Source organism: Notolepis coatsorum (assembly GCF_963971535.1).
Source record: "Notolepis coatsorum genome assembly, chromosome: 12".
NCBI lineage: Eukaryota > Metazoa > Chordata > Actinopteri > Aulopiformes > Paralepididae > Notolepis > Notolepis coatsorum.
In genome coordinates this window covers 107,344,123-107,363,278 of record NC_140176.1, presented here as the reverse complement: position 1 = coordinate 107,363,278, position 19,156 = coordinate 107,344,123, and the positions used below count along the sequence as shown (strand labels likewise).

General features: G+C 46.3%; 1 protein-coding gene across 1 annotated transcript in view; it reads left to right on the top strand.

Moving 5' to 3' along the window:
- The window catches only part of slc45a2 (solute carrier family 45 member 2), a 298,180-nt gene that overhangs the window by 13,551 nt on the left and 265,473 nt on the right, over positions 1–19,156 (top strand). Inside the window, exon 2 of the mRNA XM_084326175.1 lies at positions 12,241–12,417. Within this exon, the coding sequence (XP_084182301.1) occupies positions 12,241–12,417 (177 nt within the window). The remainder of the gene's footprint in view (positions 1–12,240; positions 12,418–19,156) is intronic.

Genomic DNA, 19,156 nt, shown 5'->3' with positions numbered 1-19,156 from the left:
CACATGTCACATGACCTGGCCAATCAGAGCGCCAAACGGGAACGCGGAAGGACAAGCCAGTTGCCGAAAGGATACACTGACTAAGGACTAAGGATTTGTATAGTCGACTTTGATTGGCCAAAATGTGCCGATAGTCGACTGGTAGTCGACTACCCCCTGAATTACATATATATTATATATATATATATATATATTTTTTTTTTTCTTGGGATCATTCCATTTGGGCTGTGGGGGGTGCTTAAAATCTGAAGGAGTGGACTGAAGGCTTCTTGTCCTCTGCGAAAGCATGCAATTGGTCCACTGCATACTGCACACATACTCAAGTTTCAAGTTTCTTTAATAGTTGTCATACAGAAGTACAGAATACTTTTATACAAAATGCTTCTTACTGTTACGCTCCAGAGACTGTGCAAGACAAGATAAGTATGAAATAAAATAACATAGTATAGCATGTAAATTAGAAGTAAAAAAATGAGGTCACAGTGTTCAGTATAGACATATGTACAATGTTCGATGCAGAGTAGACGTAACTGAGTTACCATATAATATACAATACTATATAGTGCAAGGCAGAAATAGGATGAGGTGCAATTTAGGTACAATTTACAGTAGGTGTACGAGTTGTAGTGCAAATCCTTTATCAATAAATATAAAGTGTGTTTGTGTGATCTAAAGTGTGGAGAGTGGGTGCTGCAGTGTGTTGTTTGTTTAAGTGAGTGTGTGCGTGTGGGTGTGTGTGCTGTGTGCATTTGATGGTTGTTGCATAGTGTTTATTGTTCGTTTAGCAGCCTGATGGCCTGGGGATAGAAGCTTCTTCTGAGTCTTTCTGTGCTCGCCTTAAGACTCCGGTATCGCTTGCCTGACCGCAGCAGTTCAAAGAGGCAGTTGTTCGGGTGGCTCGAGTCCTTAATAATTCTCTTAGCCTTCCCCTTGCACCGCTTGTTGTAAATGTTCTGGAGGGTGGGAAGCCCCCCTCCAATTGTGCGTTCGGCTGAACGTGTCACTCTTTGTAGTCTGCTACGGTCTTGTGCAGTGCTATTCCCAAACCAGGAGGTGATGTTGCCAGTCAGGATGCTCTCTATTGTACATGAGTAGAAGTTCCTAAGGATCTTCTGACTGACTTGGAACTTCCTTAGGCGCCTGAGGAAGTAGAGGCGTTGTCGTGCCTTCTTCACAACACTGTCAATGTGTGTGGTCCATGTCAAATCCTCGGATATGTGGGCTCCGAGGTACTTGAAACTGTTCACTCTCTCAACCGGTGCCCCGTCGATGCTGAGGGGGCTGTAGTCCTTGACCCCCGACCTCCTGAAGTCCACAATCATCTCTTTTGTTTTGCTGACGTTCAGGGAGAGGCAGTTCTCCTGACACCACTGTGACAGGTTCTCTACCTCTTCCAGGTAGGCCCTTTCGTCGTTGGCAGAGATCAGGCCCACCGCTACTGTGTCATCAGCAAATTTGATGATGGTGTTGTTGTTCCGCTGTGCTACGCAGTCATGTGTGTACAGGGAGTAGAGGAGGGGGCTCAGAACACAGCCCTGGGGGGCCCCTATGTTGAGCGTGATGGATGAGGAGGTGCAGTTGCCTGCTCTTACCACCTGGGGTCTGCCCGTCAGGAAGTCCAAGACCCACTGGCAGAGGTCATAGTTCAAGCCCAGGTCCCTGAGCTTGGCTATGAGTTTGGAGGGGACTATGGTATTGAATGCTGAGCTGTAGTCGATGAACAGCATTCTCACATAGTTCCCCTGCCTCTTGTCCAGGTGTGATGCTGCTGTGTGCAGCACATGGGCTATGGCGTCCTCCGTGGACCTGTTGGGGCGATATGCAAATTGCAGAGGGTCCAGGTTGATGGGGAGGGAGGAACAGATGTAGCCCTTCACTAGCTTCTCAAAGCACTTCATGGCTATGGAGGTGAGGGCTACAGGCCGGTAGTCGTTGAGGCAAGCGGGCGTAGATTTTTTGGGTACTATATACTAGTGTGTTCATTAGATGGGTGAAATCCTCTTTCAGTCAAGTAAGGCTGTCCCCGAAGCCTGTTTTTGGGATTCGAACTTCGTCAGTGTTTTTCGAACGGACGCTTTTAATTAATTTTCTTTTTTATTATTAGCTTTATTTTTTTCCTCAAACTAAATCCTCAATTTGAATAAAGTGATTAATCTGATTTAAATGAGTCTTTTCTCTTTCATTAAATCAACTTTCCAGCCCCAGACCCAACCCAGGGAGAAGCCCCAGCCCAACAAAAAAATCAATTAAATCAACTTTCTAATGAATATAACTCATCAGTTTAATACTATAATATTAGTGTAGCCTAATCTTTATCTGCAACTGTGAAGATAACCCCATTGGTTTAAACAGAATTAATAGAAATAAAAATAAATAAAAATCGTATAAAAAAAAAAAAGTAAATTATTACAAATTAAAATGTTGAATGTTGATTTAGAATTCGAATGCCAACGTAATGAACGAAGGTTCAAACATTTGGGCTCAGCCCTACAGTCAAGTCAAGTCCAGTCAAGAGTCACTTTATTGTCCCATCAGCTGGGACATTTGTCTTGGGCTTACACCCACACTGCAGCCACAGACACATACAGACATTTGTATTTGTATTTATTGGTTTAAAATACAGAGACAGTGCATATTAAGGAACATTTGACTGTAAATATGCCAGTTTAGCCAAGTTGGCTAATTTTCAACTGTAGTCTCTGGGGCATGTGACATGAGCACAACAATAATTAAAACATAGTACAATAATTAAAACACAGTAGGAATCAATATAGGTTACAATACACTAAAATACATACAAATAAATACATTAAAATACAACCCCTCAGTTAAAAAACATAGTACAATAATTAAAACACAGTAGGAATCAGTATAGGTTACAATACACTAAAATACATACATTAAAATACAACCCCTCAGTTAAAATGGTCGCACACTTGACCATCTCTCAACCATGATTTTAAGTTAGTTTTAAATGACATGTAACTTTGATACTCCCTGAGCCGTGTTGGCAGACTGTTCCAGGTGTGGGCTGCTCTCACAGAAAAGGCTGTCTGACTAAAAGCAGACCTCCTGTTTGGGACTACACAGTCCCCTCTGACTACAGACCTGGTATATCTGTCAGCAGATACTTTCTGTTTTATGAAAGTACAGAGGGGGGGAGGAGCCAAGCCATGTAGGATTTTATAGGTAAGGCAGGCATCTTTGAATTTGACAAGATTGTCCCAGCTCAGTAGGTTCTGGTTTGCTATGCTATAACAATGGTGGTGGCTGTTTGTTTTCCTGTCCAGAACTTTCACAGCCTGATGGTAAACTACCTGTACAGATCGTAATGTTGTACAGGAGGCTTGTGTCCAGCTAGTCAGACAGTATGTTAAGTGTGACATAATAATGGCATTAAAATACAGTGCTGCTGCTTTTGTTGACAGAGAGTTTCTGATGTGACGGAAGTTTGATAAGTGAAACTTTGCATTGTTTACTACCGACATGACACAACTGACTCCAAACTGAGGAAATAAACAATATAAAAGATACAGTAAAGTACCTGCACAGCAGGATGTCTGGCAACACCACATTAGGGCCCGGGTCCACCTATCTCACATTTTCACCTGAAAAAACGCTGGCAGTGCGACCGGTAGTACTGGGGCGGGCGCATGCGGTGAGAAAAAAAGTTCAGCAAGTTTAAACTTTAAACGCTGGTGCGGCCGCACAATAAAGCTGAAAGGCGCTGAAAAAAGAAGCCGACTGCAGCGCACTTCCTATAGGCGGCCGCATACGGCCCCTCCCCATTGGAATACATACGGCCCCTCCCCATTGGAATACATACGGCCCCTCCCCATTGGAATACATTGAAAAAAGACGCGTGCGGTCATAAATATGAGGCAGGTGGACGCGAGCCCTTAGAATAGTATACCCAAATATCGGTTATCGAATATCGATAATATAACAACCAAATATCGGTTATTCGATAATTGCCATTTATCTGGCACTATTTAAAAGTTTAACTGAGATCGGAATAAAGGAGTTTTTAAACCCGTTTAGTCTAGAGCGTGGAACTCTAAACCTCCTCCCAGAGGGCAGTAGCTCATACTCGGCACGTAAGACATGGGAGGGGTCCGAGACTATTCTATTGGCTTGCCTTAGAGTAGCCTGTTCAAAAATAGACTGCAGGGATGGGTGACCTTTCACCCCTATGATCTTCCATGCAGTCTGCATCAGACGGACCAGTTTGGACTTTAGTTGAACAGACCTAAAACTGACGTTTTCTTAGGCAGTTAGCCTCGCTGGTATGTGCACCATTAGCGTTAGCCCCGCTTCTAGACCTCTTTGCTTTTGGAAAGAATGATATCAAATAATATTTTCGACTACGGCGCCTTTCGATCGATTAGTTGACTATTCGACGAGTCGAGGTCAGCCCTACTATTTGTGAAAGCACCATACTCCCTGTCTCCGCTCGACCCACCCTGTTCCTCACGCGGCTGGACGCCGACAGCTGCAAGCTAGTTAGCCTCGAAACCCATGTAAAGTAAAGGGGTCACTCTCAAGTACCGAAATACAACGAGTGAAACCTACGCCACAGCGTACACTGTGCAGTTCGCTTCCGAGAGTGTGAAGTGCTATATATTCACAGTGGCCTCTATAACTTTACATTCGTTTGGTGGCTAGTTAATGAGGAGCTGCATATCCCGGACACAGCATGGGTTTGAGCCGAGAGAGGCCTCTCTACCCTTTGAGAACCGTATCTATAATTAGGTTCAACGTTCTCCCTCACCTCCAGGTATACCTTTCAGTTCCAATCACCTGTCTTTGAGCATTCAGGAGAGTCCTGCCATGGATAGGTAGAAATAGCTTTAAATGATCCAGCACTATCTTCTGTTTACATCCTCCGTATATACAGTGATGCTGTGTTCCAATCAGGGCCACCTGGGAGAAATGCGAGGCCCTGTGTGAAATTTAAACGCGAGGCCCCCCCCCCCCCCCCCCCCCTAAAAGGTAAAAAAAAAGAAATATATATATATAATATATATATATATATATATATATATATATATATATATATATATATATATATATATATATATTTCTTTTTCATTTTTTTCATACAGTCAACATATTCTTAAATAATAGCGCTGCCCGAGGCTGGGCATGATACAGTCAACATATAGCAAGAGAGAGAGCGAGAGAGAGCTCCCGTTCTACTGTCAATATACAGTGTTATCGCTGCACAGACCCGGCAATGCCCCTGACCCTCCACCAGAGCAAGGCCAGAGAGAGAGAGACACATTGGAAAGAAACAACCCAAAACCAGAGCAAATTGAAATGCTATTTGGCCCTAAACAGAGAGTACACAGTGGCAGAATACCTGAGCACTGTGACTGACCCAATACTAAAAAGATCCTTGACTAGGTACAGACTCAGCGAGCACAGCCTAGCCATCGAGAAAGGCCGCCATAGGCAGACCTGGCTCCCAAGCGAAGACAGACCCACTGCACACAAGATGAGGTGGAAACCGAGCTCCACTTCTTAACAACCTGCCCACTATACCAAGACATACTTCCCACAAATTGCAAACACCCAAAGAGACTTTGAAAACATCGACAATAACTCAAAACTCCCATACCTACTGGGAGAAATACAAGAATGTGAAATAAAGCCCATTTGAATTGAAGAGAGAGAGATAGATAGAGCATGTCTGTGTGTGTTAGAAAGAGAGAGATAGAGAGAGAGCATGTCTGTTTGTGTGTGTGTGTTAGAGAGAGAGCATGTATATGTGTGTTAGAAAGAGAGAGAAATATATAGAGAGAGAGCATGTCATTTTGTGTGTTAGAGAGAGATATAGAGCATGTCTGTGTGTGTTAGAAAGAGAGAGAGAGAGAGAGCATGTGTGTTTGTGTGTTAGAGAGAGAGATCATGTCTGTGTGTGTGTGTTAGAGAGAGAGCATGTATGAGAGAGATAAGCAAAGATGAGCCCCTAAAGGATATTCAACTTTTAATGGAAGAACAAAACAGAAGGAAAAGATAACTTCACAAAGGCAACATGAATATACATAGATCCAAAAGGACAAAGATCAACACTTAAATCCAAAGAGAAGAGGGTCTATACCAGAGAAAACAAAGTAGCAAGGAGCCAATGGCCGACATCAGATAAATAGGCTAACTGCAAATAGAGTAGCCAGGTACTGACACCAGGCCACACACCGTTAGCTACTACAACAGCTAGCCGGCCCGTTTGGCTCAATATAATGTTAGCTATGTTAGCTAGCCGGCCCGCTTTGGCTCAATATAACATTAGCTACAACAGCTAGCCGGCCCGTTTGGCTCCCGAGAGAGAGAGAGAGATATATCCACGGCGGGAATAGAATAGAGTGCATTAAAAACTCACCAAACGTCCAAGAGGATGGAGACAACCGCGTGGAGTTGACGAAGTTCATCTGCCGAATGACCGTCCTCTTCATCTTGGCATAACAATGCTGCACGCGCTCTCTCTAGGTTAGCTAACGCTAGTTAGCCTTTAGCTAAGCTAGCTACTAGCCGACATCATCATGGCTATCCCGACTGAACCACACGTTAGCACTCGATATTATAACGTAGCTAAAGCTAACTAGCTGTCCCTGCCTATGGCTAGCCTGACTGAACTGTCTAACATGCAACAACTTTCATCTTCAGTCCATCTGCCGAATGACCGTCCTCTTCGTTTTGGCTGGCATAACTAAGCATAACCTCCAAAGCTGCACGCGCGAAATAGTCAAACGCAGCTGACGCATGCCGGCGTACACATGATGTAACCCCTCCCTTCGTTGAAACCAATAGTATGTCTGCTGCAGAGCCGCAGAGCCAGGAAGTCAGACACATTCTACAAACGTGTCTAATGTGAAATATATAAGCATATAAGCGAAACTAGATTTTAGGTCTGTGATGAAAAAGGGCCTCGCGGGACGGGGGGCCTCGCAAAAAAAAATTTTTATTTCTTTATTTTTTTTTGTGCGAGGCCCCCCTTCCCGCGAGGCCCTGTGCGACCCCCTGAGGCGGCCCTGGTTCCAATGCTCACCTTAAATTATTTATAGTGTAAGAATATCAGGATTAATGTAAATCCAAATTACATTTAATGTATCTGCTCGTTAGTTCAGTGTATTAGCCCATGTTCTTTTGAACAGTTTGAACAAACTTCAGCTCCTACAAGTGTTCAGCTCCCAGCGTGATTCAGATAATGAGTTGTTCACCAGACTACATTCTACCCCAGAGCTTCTGGTGACAAAGTCTTTGAAATCCACAAAACTGAAGTCGGCACTGTGCAGTCTCACTTCTCCCTGCTTCGAGGCACGATACCGCTATGAATTCCTAATATATGGTTACTATGGTTTGACATATTCCTCCGGCTTGGTTGTGATGTGGCTTGTAAATAAGAAATGTGACTGAATCGTTCTAACCAAGGGTTGTGCGTGTCGACAGGAGAGTCCTTTTTGGGCCATTTCCTTTCAGTTTCAAAGATATTATAGACTATTGGATATCCCGATTTCAGTCTGTAGGCTATACGTGATATGTAAACATATCGTTTGGTCCTTATATTATATATCAAATTATCTGTATATCCCTGATAATGATGGCAGTGTTATGGTTTGTTCTGAGGGGAGCATACTGTATCTCTCCATGCACCATTTCCTAGCTTGTCGGGATGTCATTTTTAGCTGTTGAAATTTGATCTAGTTATTCATCATTTTGACAGGCGGTTAATTATTAATGTTGTTTAGAAATATGACATTATATTGAACCAAATATTCCATACAGGGAACCCGCGACTGTCAAGTGAACGACGCTTGCTTTGAGTTCCCGCTTGAAGCAAACGCATGGCCACCACAGAACTATACGTGGAAACCATTTGAATTTTTGAATGTGAATTTGAACTATTTGAATCTTTTCCCAGCAGAGTGACACTCGACAGGCTGACTATTCCTCTGTCGTTTCCTCAAACGCACACATCCGTTTCACACACAATGGAGTCCTTTCTCCCCCCGGCTTTGAAAAGTTGTGAATTCAGAGAAAGTCCATCCCATAATGTAACGTCCCGCCAGAGAGTGTTCTCAGCGGTGTTTCTGCCTCTATACTTGCCTTGAGGAACTGAAAGAGCCGCTTCTTTTGTGTCCACTGGGAAACACACCGAGAACAAGCTGTTACCTCTATATCTCTGTACACACCTTACCGTTGCGTCAAACTCTTCCTACAGCTTGCGTTCTGAGGACCTTTCTATCCACCTCAGTCCCACGAGTTCGCACTGAGTTTGGGAAGAGGGCTTTTGTGTACTCTGCTCCGTTTACCTGGAATGGACTTAAAAAATCTCTTAAAAGGCCCTCATTCATCAACGTGGACTTTGACCTTGACCTACTTCCACACGTAAGCACGGAATTTAGAACTAGCGCACGCACAGGGAAGTCGGCATTCATCACACGTGCGTAAGCAGGCTCTACGCACACCTGTCATGATGAATCCCACCTTGGCCCTGCGCCGCAGCTCGTGCACGCTTTCACGTATTTGCATACCAAAACCGCCCCGACCAACCAAATATGGTCAGGCCCTCCCCTTCAAATACCATGAGGGAATCCCTGTGCGTGGAATGTTGGAGGATGGCAAAGCGAACGAAAAAGAGAAACTACACAGACACCGAGGTGGAGGTCCTCGTAACGGAGGTGGATAAATAAAAGGCGGATTTGTAAACGGTGATGTCAGATATCAACGGCTCCCTAAGACCATTGCTGCAATTCTGCCTGGACAGCTCAAAATACTAATAAAGACCGTTCGTTGACCACTGTTTGGCGTTGGTTGTGTTGTGTGTCATTATAACCGTGCTGTACAATATGAATGCCTTTATTAGTTGTGTTCGATTGGCTATATGATTTTTAGAGGCATCTATTTTGTTGTCGGCTAATAAAGACCGCGCTGGAATATGACTGCCTTTTCCCGTGTTGTTTGATTAATACCCACGGATTAAAGTTCTCCTCAATTCTATTCCAAATCGCGATGGATCTCCCGTCAATTTTCTACCTGCTGCATGATTTCTAGAGGCATACTACTACAATCTATTTTGATGTCAGTATTGGGTAGCCTATATAAACAATATAATACGAGAGCATATACAAGAACAATGAATCTCACTGCATGTATGATGTATCCTGCCTTTCAATACATGAACTTGAATTCCATCATATAGTCTGTCCACTATCTGCATGGTGTCATTGCAATGCGTTTTCTATTCTTTCTTGTACAGTAAAAAGGGGGAAGAACACTATATTCATATGACTTATTCTGCTTACAGCTTCGAAATTCCACTTGTTTCGTTTAACGTAAAGCCTTTTAAATATAATCAAAACGTTCCCGTGTTTCGGCGGTCTGTGCGCAAAATAATAACGAGTTGAGCTTTATGATTTATGATGAATTGAAAATGGGGGACCCTGATGTAAACAGGACGAAAGTTGGTCTGCATCCCCAATTAACAATTGTATGTACTGAGCTGTACTGTACTGTACCCATTCTGCAATCTGTTAATAAACTTTTCAATCAATCAATCAATCAAGCTACGCGGAGCGCAGTCAGTCAGTAGCCTACACCCCGTATATTCCGATAACGCTATATAAACCATGAATGAATGAATGAATGAATGAATGAATGAGAACTTTATTAACAGATTGCAGAATGGGTACAGTACAGTACAGCTCAATACATACAATTGTTAAGGGGATGCAGACCGGAGAAAGACTTTCGTCTTGTTTACATCAGGGTCCCCCATTTTCAATTCATCGTAACATATATGACATGCTGCATTCATTCTGAGAGAAAGATCTATTATTCCAAATGCTATTTATAGGGTTTTGACCATAATTACACTAATATCGCTGTTTCACAATGAACTATGATGAATCACGGGGGTCATACAGAACACGCGCCAGTGACTTTATTTCCGCCTTGGAACTAATGCAGGACTGAGGAGTGCTTATGCGTAGTAACGATATTCTACCACTGGGAGCTAGGTACGCCAGGTCTGAAATGTGCGTAGATGTACGCACAAAGTCAAGTTCAAATCGAAATTGATGAATCCCACTCTTTGCTTAGAAATGATCGTACGCACGGGTTACGCACAGATCTGTGCGTAGAACACGTTGATGCATGAGGGCCCCTGGCTTTTATTACTTTGCACAGTTTTAAAACACCATACTGACCTTTTAATGGCCGATATTATGGGAGTGTGCTTCTCAGGTTAAGTATCTGCTCTCCCGGGCTGCTGCTTGCTCTTTTTTATCTTTATCTTTTTGTCCTTTGTCTATGTTAATTTACTGTGCTGTATGGTTGTTTGTTCTTGTTTTATGTCAGGTGTAGGCCTTGGCAGTCTGTATGACACTGAGTGCATTCTTCTAGGTGTTGGTGTGTTTCACAAAGCAAACTCATTCTTTTCTTTTCTCAGAGACATACAAAGTGCAAAATACAATCAGGAGTGTTATGAATGAATGAATGAATGAAAACTTTATTTAACAGATTGCAGAATGGGTACAATACAGTACGGCTCAATACATACAATTGTTAAGGGGATGCAGACCTGAGAAAGACGTTTGTCTTGTTTCCATCAGGGTCCCCCATTTTCAATTCATATAGACATATATGACATACATGACATACAGATAGTCAGTACTGCTACATCTATACATTTATGACATACCAGATTTGCAAATACAGTACTGTTTGTGATACAGAAGGAGTCAAGAAAAGGGAGTATATACATTTGACGTAGAAACTGTACATTGGAGGAGGTTGGGTGGGGGGGGGTTGGGTACATTGGGATATTGACAACCATACTGGGTAATTTACATTGGAGGTGGTTGGGGGGGGGGGGGCCGGGGGGCACACTGTATAAACAAGTAACACTGTACATTGAGGGGGGGGGGGGAGGAGACACTGTACAAACAAACACAAATGTACATTGAACTATTGACAAAACCATACTAGGTAAATGACTGTACATTGGAGGGGGTTGGGTTAGGATATTTACAGGGGCCAGTGTTGAATTGCAGTCTCCCGTAGGTGTCCCTTGAGAGAGGTTTTGAAAGTGGGTAGTGATCCACATTCCTTTACAGCTTTGGGTAGGGCGTTCCACATTGATGTGGCATAATTGCGAAACGTGTTTAGTCCCTTATTTGAGCCGAATCTGGGTTTAACATGATTTGTGGAGCTCCCTCTGGTGTTGTGATCGTGGTATTCACTGACCTTTGGGAAGTATTTTGACATGTACATGGGTACCTTGGTCGTGTAGTGTATCTTGTAGACCAGGCCCATTGCAAGTTGTTGTACTCTGTCGTCTACTCTAAGCCATCCTAGGTTGTCAAAGTGGGCAGGGGTGAGGTGGGTTCTAGGAGTAAGGTCAAGCAGTAGTCTGACCAGTTTGTTTTGAGATGTTTGTAATTTTGTTTTTAGCGCCTTTGAGGTGCTTTGGTACCATGAGGTGCAAGCATAGTCGTAGTACCCCTGAATGAGTGCTCCTGCCAGAGTCTTCAGGGTATTCTTGTTTACCAGAGAGGAGATCCGGTACAAGAATCGAGTTCGTTGGTTGACTTTTTTTATTACATTGGATGCCATTTTGTCACAGGAGAGATTAGCCTCTAGGATGGAATCGTTTATAAAATCGTTTTCAAACAAACTGCAGATAGCTTTCTATAGACTGCATCTCTGCACATCTCCTCTGTAACTTTTAAATGTCACTCTGACCATGATGTCATTATGATCCAGTTTAGCCTTTTTTCTGTGGGTGATTTGGCAAAAATGATGTAGAGAGAGTGAGACACATTTCTTACTGAAACCATACAGAATGTAAGCAATCACGTACGGTAATTATTGCTAAATGCACCATGGAGTTATTATAGAAAGACTAACTTGTATCTTTGCTACAAATCCAGCTGAACTATACCATACTCTGTGAGCTCAAGCTTCTTACCTGGTGAAATAAAGGTAAAAAATAAATAAATAAAAGACCACTCGTCACACTTGAAGTTCACTGGTATCCTATCCTTACACATTGTGTCATATTGATGACAGTTCTGCTGCAATAACTCTTTGACTTGCTTTGTGTGTTTAAAGTATTGTTGTGTGTGTGTGTGTGTGTGTGTGTGTGTGTGTGTGTGTGTGTGTGTGTGTGTGTGTGTGTGTGTGTGTGTGTGTGTGTGTGTGTGTGTGTGTGTGTGTGTGTCTCTATCATGTGTGTAGCTATAATCACCGACCGGGCGCTGAAGAGGGTCTGGGCCATCGTGGTGGTGATGCTTGGAGTGGTCCTGTTCGATTTTGCGGCCGACTTCATCGACGGACCGGTCAAGGCCTACCTGTTCGACGTGTGTTCGTTTCAGGACAAGGAGCGAGGCCTGCACTACCACGCTCTGCTCACAGGTATGGAACGCAGAGACCACCACCACCACACATGTATCAATGCACACGTTCACAGCACAAAGTAGCCCCGGCTATCTGAACGCCCAGTTAGCCTGATGTCTCCCTCCCAGCCGTGGAGGAGGTTTTCCCCCCTCTGACAGGGTGACGCTTGGCCTGCCATGCGGGGAAACCAGGTGGACTTCCCAGGGCTGGAGGCCTAGTTAGCCTGATATCTCCCTTGGCTATGGGCGAGGTTCCCTCACACTGGATGATGACCTATTGTTATTTAATTATAACATAATTAAAAGGCTATGGAGGGCTTTGAAGGTGAGGAGTAATGTTTTGAATTTTATTAAATAAAAAAAAAAAAAGTAATTTGGCCCTTTTTTGAGTAATGTTTTGAAGTTGATGCGTTCCTTGATCGGGAGCCAGTGGAGAGAGTGGAGGACAGGAGTGATGTGTTCGCGGGACCGGGTGTTAGTGAGGAGGCGGGCGGCTGAGTTTTGGACCATCTGCAGTTTATGGAGGGAGCGGGAGGTGATGCCAGTGAGGAGGGAGTTGCAATAGTCAAGGCGGGGGGGGGGCAGGCAGTGTAACATTTTGGTGATGTTGCGGAGGTGGAAGTATGAGGTTTTGACAATGGAGCGGACATGGGGGTCAGATGAGAGCGTGGGGTCGAGGAGGACACAGAGGTTGCGGACTAGGGGGGAGGGGGTGATGGTAGAGTCATTTATGGTGAGTGTGATGGGTCCGGATCTACTGAGGGTGATTTTGGTGCAGATGATGAAGAGTTCTGTCTTGTCGCTGTTTAGTTTCAGGAGGTTATGGGTCATCCAGGTTTGAAGTTCTGAAATGCAGGACTCAATGTGACTGAGGTCATGTAAAAAGGGTAGGCAATTATAAGCCTCGGCTTCAGCCTACACCTTTTCGGTCATTTTCTTTCTTTTATAAATGTTCTACTACTGTACATTGCTTCGTAAAAGAAGACCGAAATAAAATCATTCATCCATTCATTCATAGATGCTCGGCCGCCTATTTGGAAGACCAAGTTTCACTGATTCAACGTATCATCAGCAATATAACTAACACACGGATCTAAAATAACAAAGACCCCCATCAAAAATGTTTGCCGGACTTTATAGTTCCATAATGTAACACTCCCAGACTTTCCACCAATGAGGAACGACTCACTAAAAACCTAACAATAGGGAAAAATGATAGATGGGTGGAGAATGGAACAGGTGAATAATTGGTATGTACAGTATCTATATGGATGAATGAATGAATGAATGAATGAATGAATGAATGAATGAATGAATGAATGGATGGATGGATGGATGGATGGATGGATGGATGGATGGATGGATGGATGGATGGATGGATGAATGAAAACTTTATTTAACAGATTGCAGAATGGGTACAATACAGTACGGCTCAATACACACAATTGTCAAGGGGATGCAGACCAGAGAAAGACATTTGTCTTGTTTACATCAGGGTCCCCCATTTTCAATTCATAGTGACATTTATGACATACACAACATACATGACATCATGACATTTATGGCATAGGGTCATACATGACATACAGTTATATAGTACTGTTACATTTGTGACATATACGATATGCAAATATACAGTACTACTGTAGTGTTACCCAGAGATCCTAACAGAAAATATATACATATAGGAGACTGTACATTAGGAAGGGGTGGGTGGGTTGGACATTTACGGTGGCCAGTTTTGAATTGCAGCCTACCGTAGGCGCTCTTTGAGAGTGGTTTTGAAAGTGGGTAGTGATTCACATTCCTTTACAGCTGTGGGTAGGGCGTTCCACATTGATGTGGCATAATTGCGAAATGTGTTTAGTCCCTTGTTTGTGCCGAATCTGGGTTGCACATGATTTGTGTTGTGGGCGTGGTATTGAATGAATGAATGAATTATTTATTTCGAATGTTTACAAATACAAATAAATAAACATAATAAACATATTTTTTTACAAATAAACAAACGAAAAGGATAGGTTTGAAGCCGAAGGCTTATAGAGCAACCTACCATACGGTTATGTATATAACCATAGTTATATGAGTATAGTGACGCTCAGCATCATAGTGCACATACTTCACTTCAGTACTTGTGCACTGAATAAAAACTCACAATGTACCGTTACATACCAACATCTGTCTGGCCACACCCCCATCCACTACCTACATAAGCAGGGGTGTGGCCATGCCCTCATCTCCTTCCCAATCTTTCACCACAAGGCAAGATCAAAGGGCCGCAGGGGAGTCCTGACGCTGAGCGTCACTACACTCATAACTATGGTTATATACATAACCGTACGTTATATTACGTGTAGCTCTGCTCAGCGTCATAGTGCAACACAGGAGCTGAGCAGAGCTGAGCTCGACAAATGTACCCCACTGAGGCCCCCCACAACCATCAGAACCGGGGAGGACCCGAGCCCCCCCGACCCTCCCTATTGGAGGACGGGAGGGAGACGGATCCGACAGCGCGAAGAGGAACTCGAGCAACTTAACGCACAGGGTGAGCAGACCGTGGGGCGTACCCACGACTACACAAACGCACAACCCGCATGCCACTAGGGAACGAACGGAAGGAACAAACCCTCGTTACCACCCCTAAAATCACGGGGTCAAGAGCAAAGCCCAACCCTGTGGCAAGGCCATAGCAGCGGAGCGCGAAGGAGGACCCAGACGGGACAGGACCCCCCCGGAAAAAGGGGGCCTCGAGAGGCCAATGACGCCACAGCATCGAGACCTCACCAGGCGGTCACTAGTGACACTGCGCCCCACATCGCCAGCATATTCGGACAGGGCCCATCCAAGAGCAGGCCCTTCCCCCCAATAGCACGCCGCCTGGCTCACTGCCCCTGGTATACTCAGGCAGTCACCCATCCAAGTACAACCCAGGCCTGAACCTACACCGCCTCCGAAATCGAACGAGATCGGGCGCGTTCAGGGTGGCATGGCTATAACTCGAAGCACTCAAGAGGCTACACCCACAGCGGGAGCAAGCAGCGCACCGGGGAGATGACCTCCAGAAGAGGTCGATCCCTCAATCCAGGCAGCAGGCACTTGACCTGAGCCTGGAGCACTGTGGACTAGACAGGCGCCAAAGGGGTCAGCTGAAACAGCACCCCCGCGGAAGGGGCGTATGCTGGCATTGTTGAGCACCATGTCACAGCCTCCACAAAAACCCCCCGACTCTCTAGAGGGGCCGAGGCAGAGAAGGCTGACACGATTGGCAGACGTCATGAAACGTGCGGGGGCACACTCAAGCGGTTAACCCGGGAGTTGACTCCGCTCCAACACACCAGGGAACCAACCACCCCCTTGGTTCAACATGAGGTGGTTGTTCCTACAGTATAACCCCTCAGGAAAAAACTCCAAAACACACCTGCGGGTATACACTGGCTATACCGCAGTACAAGTGTTTCAGTTTTCAAAAAGGGGTTATCCCAGGCCTACGGGTCGACGAAAACAACTTAGGACCGGGCCCGGCGGACCGGGACGTACACAGGGATGCCAGAGGAGTTCCATAAGAACCACCTCAACAGCCCCCTCTCAGCCATGCGTAAGCAGGAGAAGAGAGGGGCGAAAAGAATGGAGAAGGACCAGGCCCCCTTAGCGCAGCGCAAGGTACAACACAACATGGACCAAGCAACAGTGAGGGGTAACACACAGTAACACAACCACGAACATCTCCATAACGTCAAAACCCTGTTTCCCCCCGAAAAAAGCACAAGTCCCTCAGGGTACCAGAACAGCAGATCTGCGTCCCCGGCGGACAACGGGTTAACTGATCTGGACCGGCGTGACCAGAACCAGTCCCGTGCTCTAATCACGCCGACATCCCCAACACTAGGAGGGGGGTAAGTACGCGTGTCGATCTAAAACAACATAGAGGGCGCCACCCAGACGGTCCCTTATGTACCGCGCTTAGTGGCCCACCCCAAGGGCGTGAGACCCCTCTACCTATGTTTTGATCTATTCCGTTAACATCCCCCAGATATGAACGAGAATTCATCGAGACAACACTGGCACTCGGAAGCGACAGACTCCATCCCAGTCGCCCCATAAAAACACTGTTTTAATGACGAGCAAGCAGGGCGCGCAGGCCCATGCGTGATTCTCATGAGAAGCACCCAGGGCCAGCACTATGTACATGTCGAGACCCAAACACATCAATGGATAGTCAAACAAGACACCAGACATTGTTCCTCCAAGCCGCCTGGGAGAACGACAAGAAGCCGTCGCGCTTTATTTCCTCTTTTCTATAAAAAGAGAAAAAAGAAGACTGACATGGATCCCATGTGATGCGGCTGAGGGAAAAAAACAATACCCCATCAACCTACTCCACAAGGAGGGGACGGGAACCCCCAGAGAGACTTCCCACGTGAGCCACAACTCGAAAAGTCTATGTAACATTGAGCCATGTGACCAAAAGGCTCAAGTTACACATATATCGAGCGTAGCAGAACACCAAGTTCCTACGCTCCGCCACGACAACTTGACAATAACAGAGAACCACACATGGGGCCTGTAAAGAACTCACGGAAGTCAGCGTCCAATAGAAACGTGCCCAGTGACGTATTCTATGACGGGGGGAATCCCATGACTCAACTGCCCGTGATAGGTGCGGAGTCAGGGAATTCCTCCCCCCCCCCCCCGTGCCGCACTGACCAATCAGCGCGGCAGGACCGAATGAAAAGAGGGTATAACCCCCCGACCAATCAGAAAGAGGGAAGGAGGGGTTTATCCGGTTACCCGCTCGCGAACCCAATCCTCAAATACAACAATAACAAACAGCCAGATGATACCTTAAGTAGCCAGCATGCTAATGAACAGCGTATATCCAAAGGATAAGCTAACCCAACGCACGCTAGCCACAGACGACAACGTCTGTGAACAGGGTTTATAACAAGGCCAAGGTTTATATGTGAACACGACACCCGTGTTTTCTGTTTCAAGAACACAGAAAATTGATAGAGAGAGAGAGCGGTCTAAAAGACTGTGGCACAATTACACACATGAGCACTTCTGCAGGCCAACACTACAGTGTTGTGGCTCAATATCACTGTTTTAAAGCAACAGAACACACAACTAACCTCTACCTTTATAGGAAGAACATAAGTCTTCAGGCCGAGGAAGAAAAAACCCTTTTGACCGAGTGTTAGCCACAGGCCTTGCTAAGCACACATGCATATATGTAGTGACCAACCAAAGACTAAAAGTCTAGCTCTCCTATCAACCCCACACTAGGCGAAGGTCTACACATCGTATCCCCATCATATGTAGTGAATAAACACACAGTTTGTAACAAAATACAGTCCCTCCTAGGAGGGACTTTTTATTTGTATAGCAAAAACATAGATGGGCCGGGAAGGGAACAGGGGTAACAGGAGGGGAAAAAGTCACATCAGCAGCGCCTGCCACGAGCCGCTCGTGGCTTGCCACCCCGGGGAGCTGTAGCCCCGGAGGGACGGTAAAGGGGTGCCTGGTCTTGACGATCCCTACCATCACCTCCGGGCGTGGGTGGGCCGGCTGCGGTGGTCGAGGCGCCCTCTCTCCTCCTGGCCTTCTTCGCCGAAGGGCCAGCAGCGGCGGTGGTAGCGGCGGCGGCATCAGTTGCGGGTCCCCGACGACGAGCCTTCCGTCTGATTCCACCGGCGACATCGGGCGGGGGGAAATGGGGCTGGAGCACCGACCGCTCCTCCTGCATATCCCTGCAGGTTGCAGTCATGAGCTGCAACGCCGACCCGAAGAGCCCAGCATCGGAGAGGGGTGCCGTAAGCAGGGGAAGTCTCTTACTGTCCGGCACTCTCGCCTGCTCCAGCCAAAGATGGCGCTGGGCTAGAGTGGCCAGGGCGCGTACCTTCCTGGCGGCTATGGCCTGCAGCTGGATCAGATGCAGGATGGCTCCGGCCGCCTGGGCGTGCTGAGTATGTTGTTCTTCAGTCAGCATCGTACCGCCCGTCATCATCCCGGACATAAACCGCGCTAGCTGCGCGATGTTGGACGTAGCAGCTAGGGTTTGAGTACCGGCGATGAACGACTGGTCACTCCAGTTGGCCAACCGCCTCGCCGATTTCCCGTGGGGAACCGGCTTCCGCAATGGCTCCCACACCACCTCAGGACAAAGAAGAGACGCAATCGGTCTATCAAGCTGAGGCACCCCTTCCTTCATACCCTCGACCAGACCCACCACCCTCGTGACTTGCACGTAGGCGGGGGTGAAGCCAGTGATGTGGGGGACCACCTGTCCCTGACGTACGTAGGCCTCCATTGAGGGGAAAAATGGGCAGACAACGCCCGTCTCCCTCACAGGACGACGTTGCCATAAATGACCTATTAAATCATCAGGGACAGGAGAAGGCAGTGGCTGCGGCAGCGGCACGCCGTTTGCGACTGCCGCCGCCGCCATGAGCTCCGGGAACAAGGCACGTAGTTCCCCATGCGTACCTCCCTCCACTGAGCCCGCGTCCCTCACATACGAGAGGCTACTGCCCATTGCAGAGCCACCATCCAATGTGGCTGATAGCAGGGCATCTCGTCGCTGAGTCTGAGGTTCTAACCCAACACCATAATACGAGGGACCCCAAGGAGACACATCACCCCCTGCCACATCCTGAAAGGGAGAGTGATGTGTCTCCACCGGAGCGTCGAACAGGAGTGCATCTGCCTCCACCATGTAATCGGCCACGGAGAAACAGACGCACCCTCATCCGGCTCCAGCA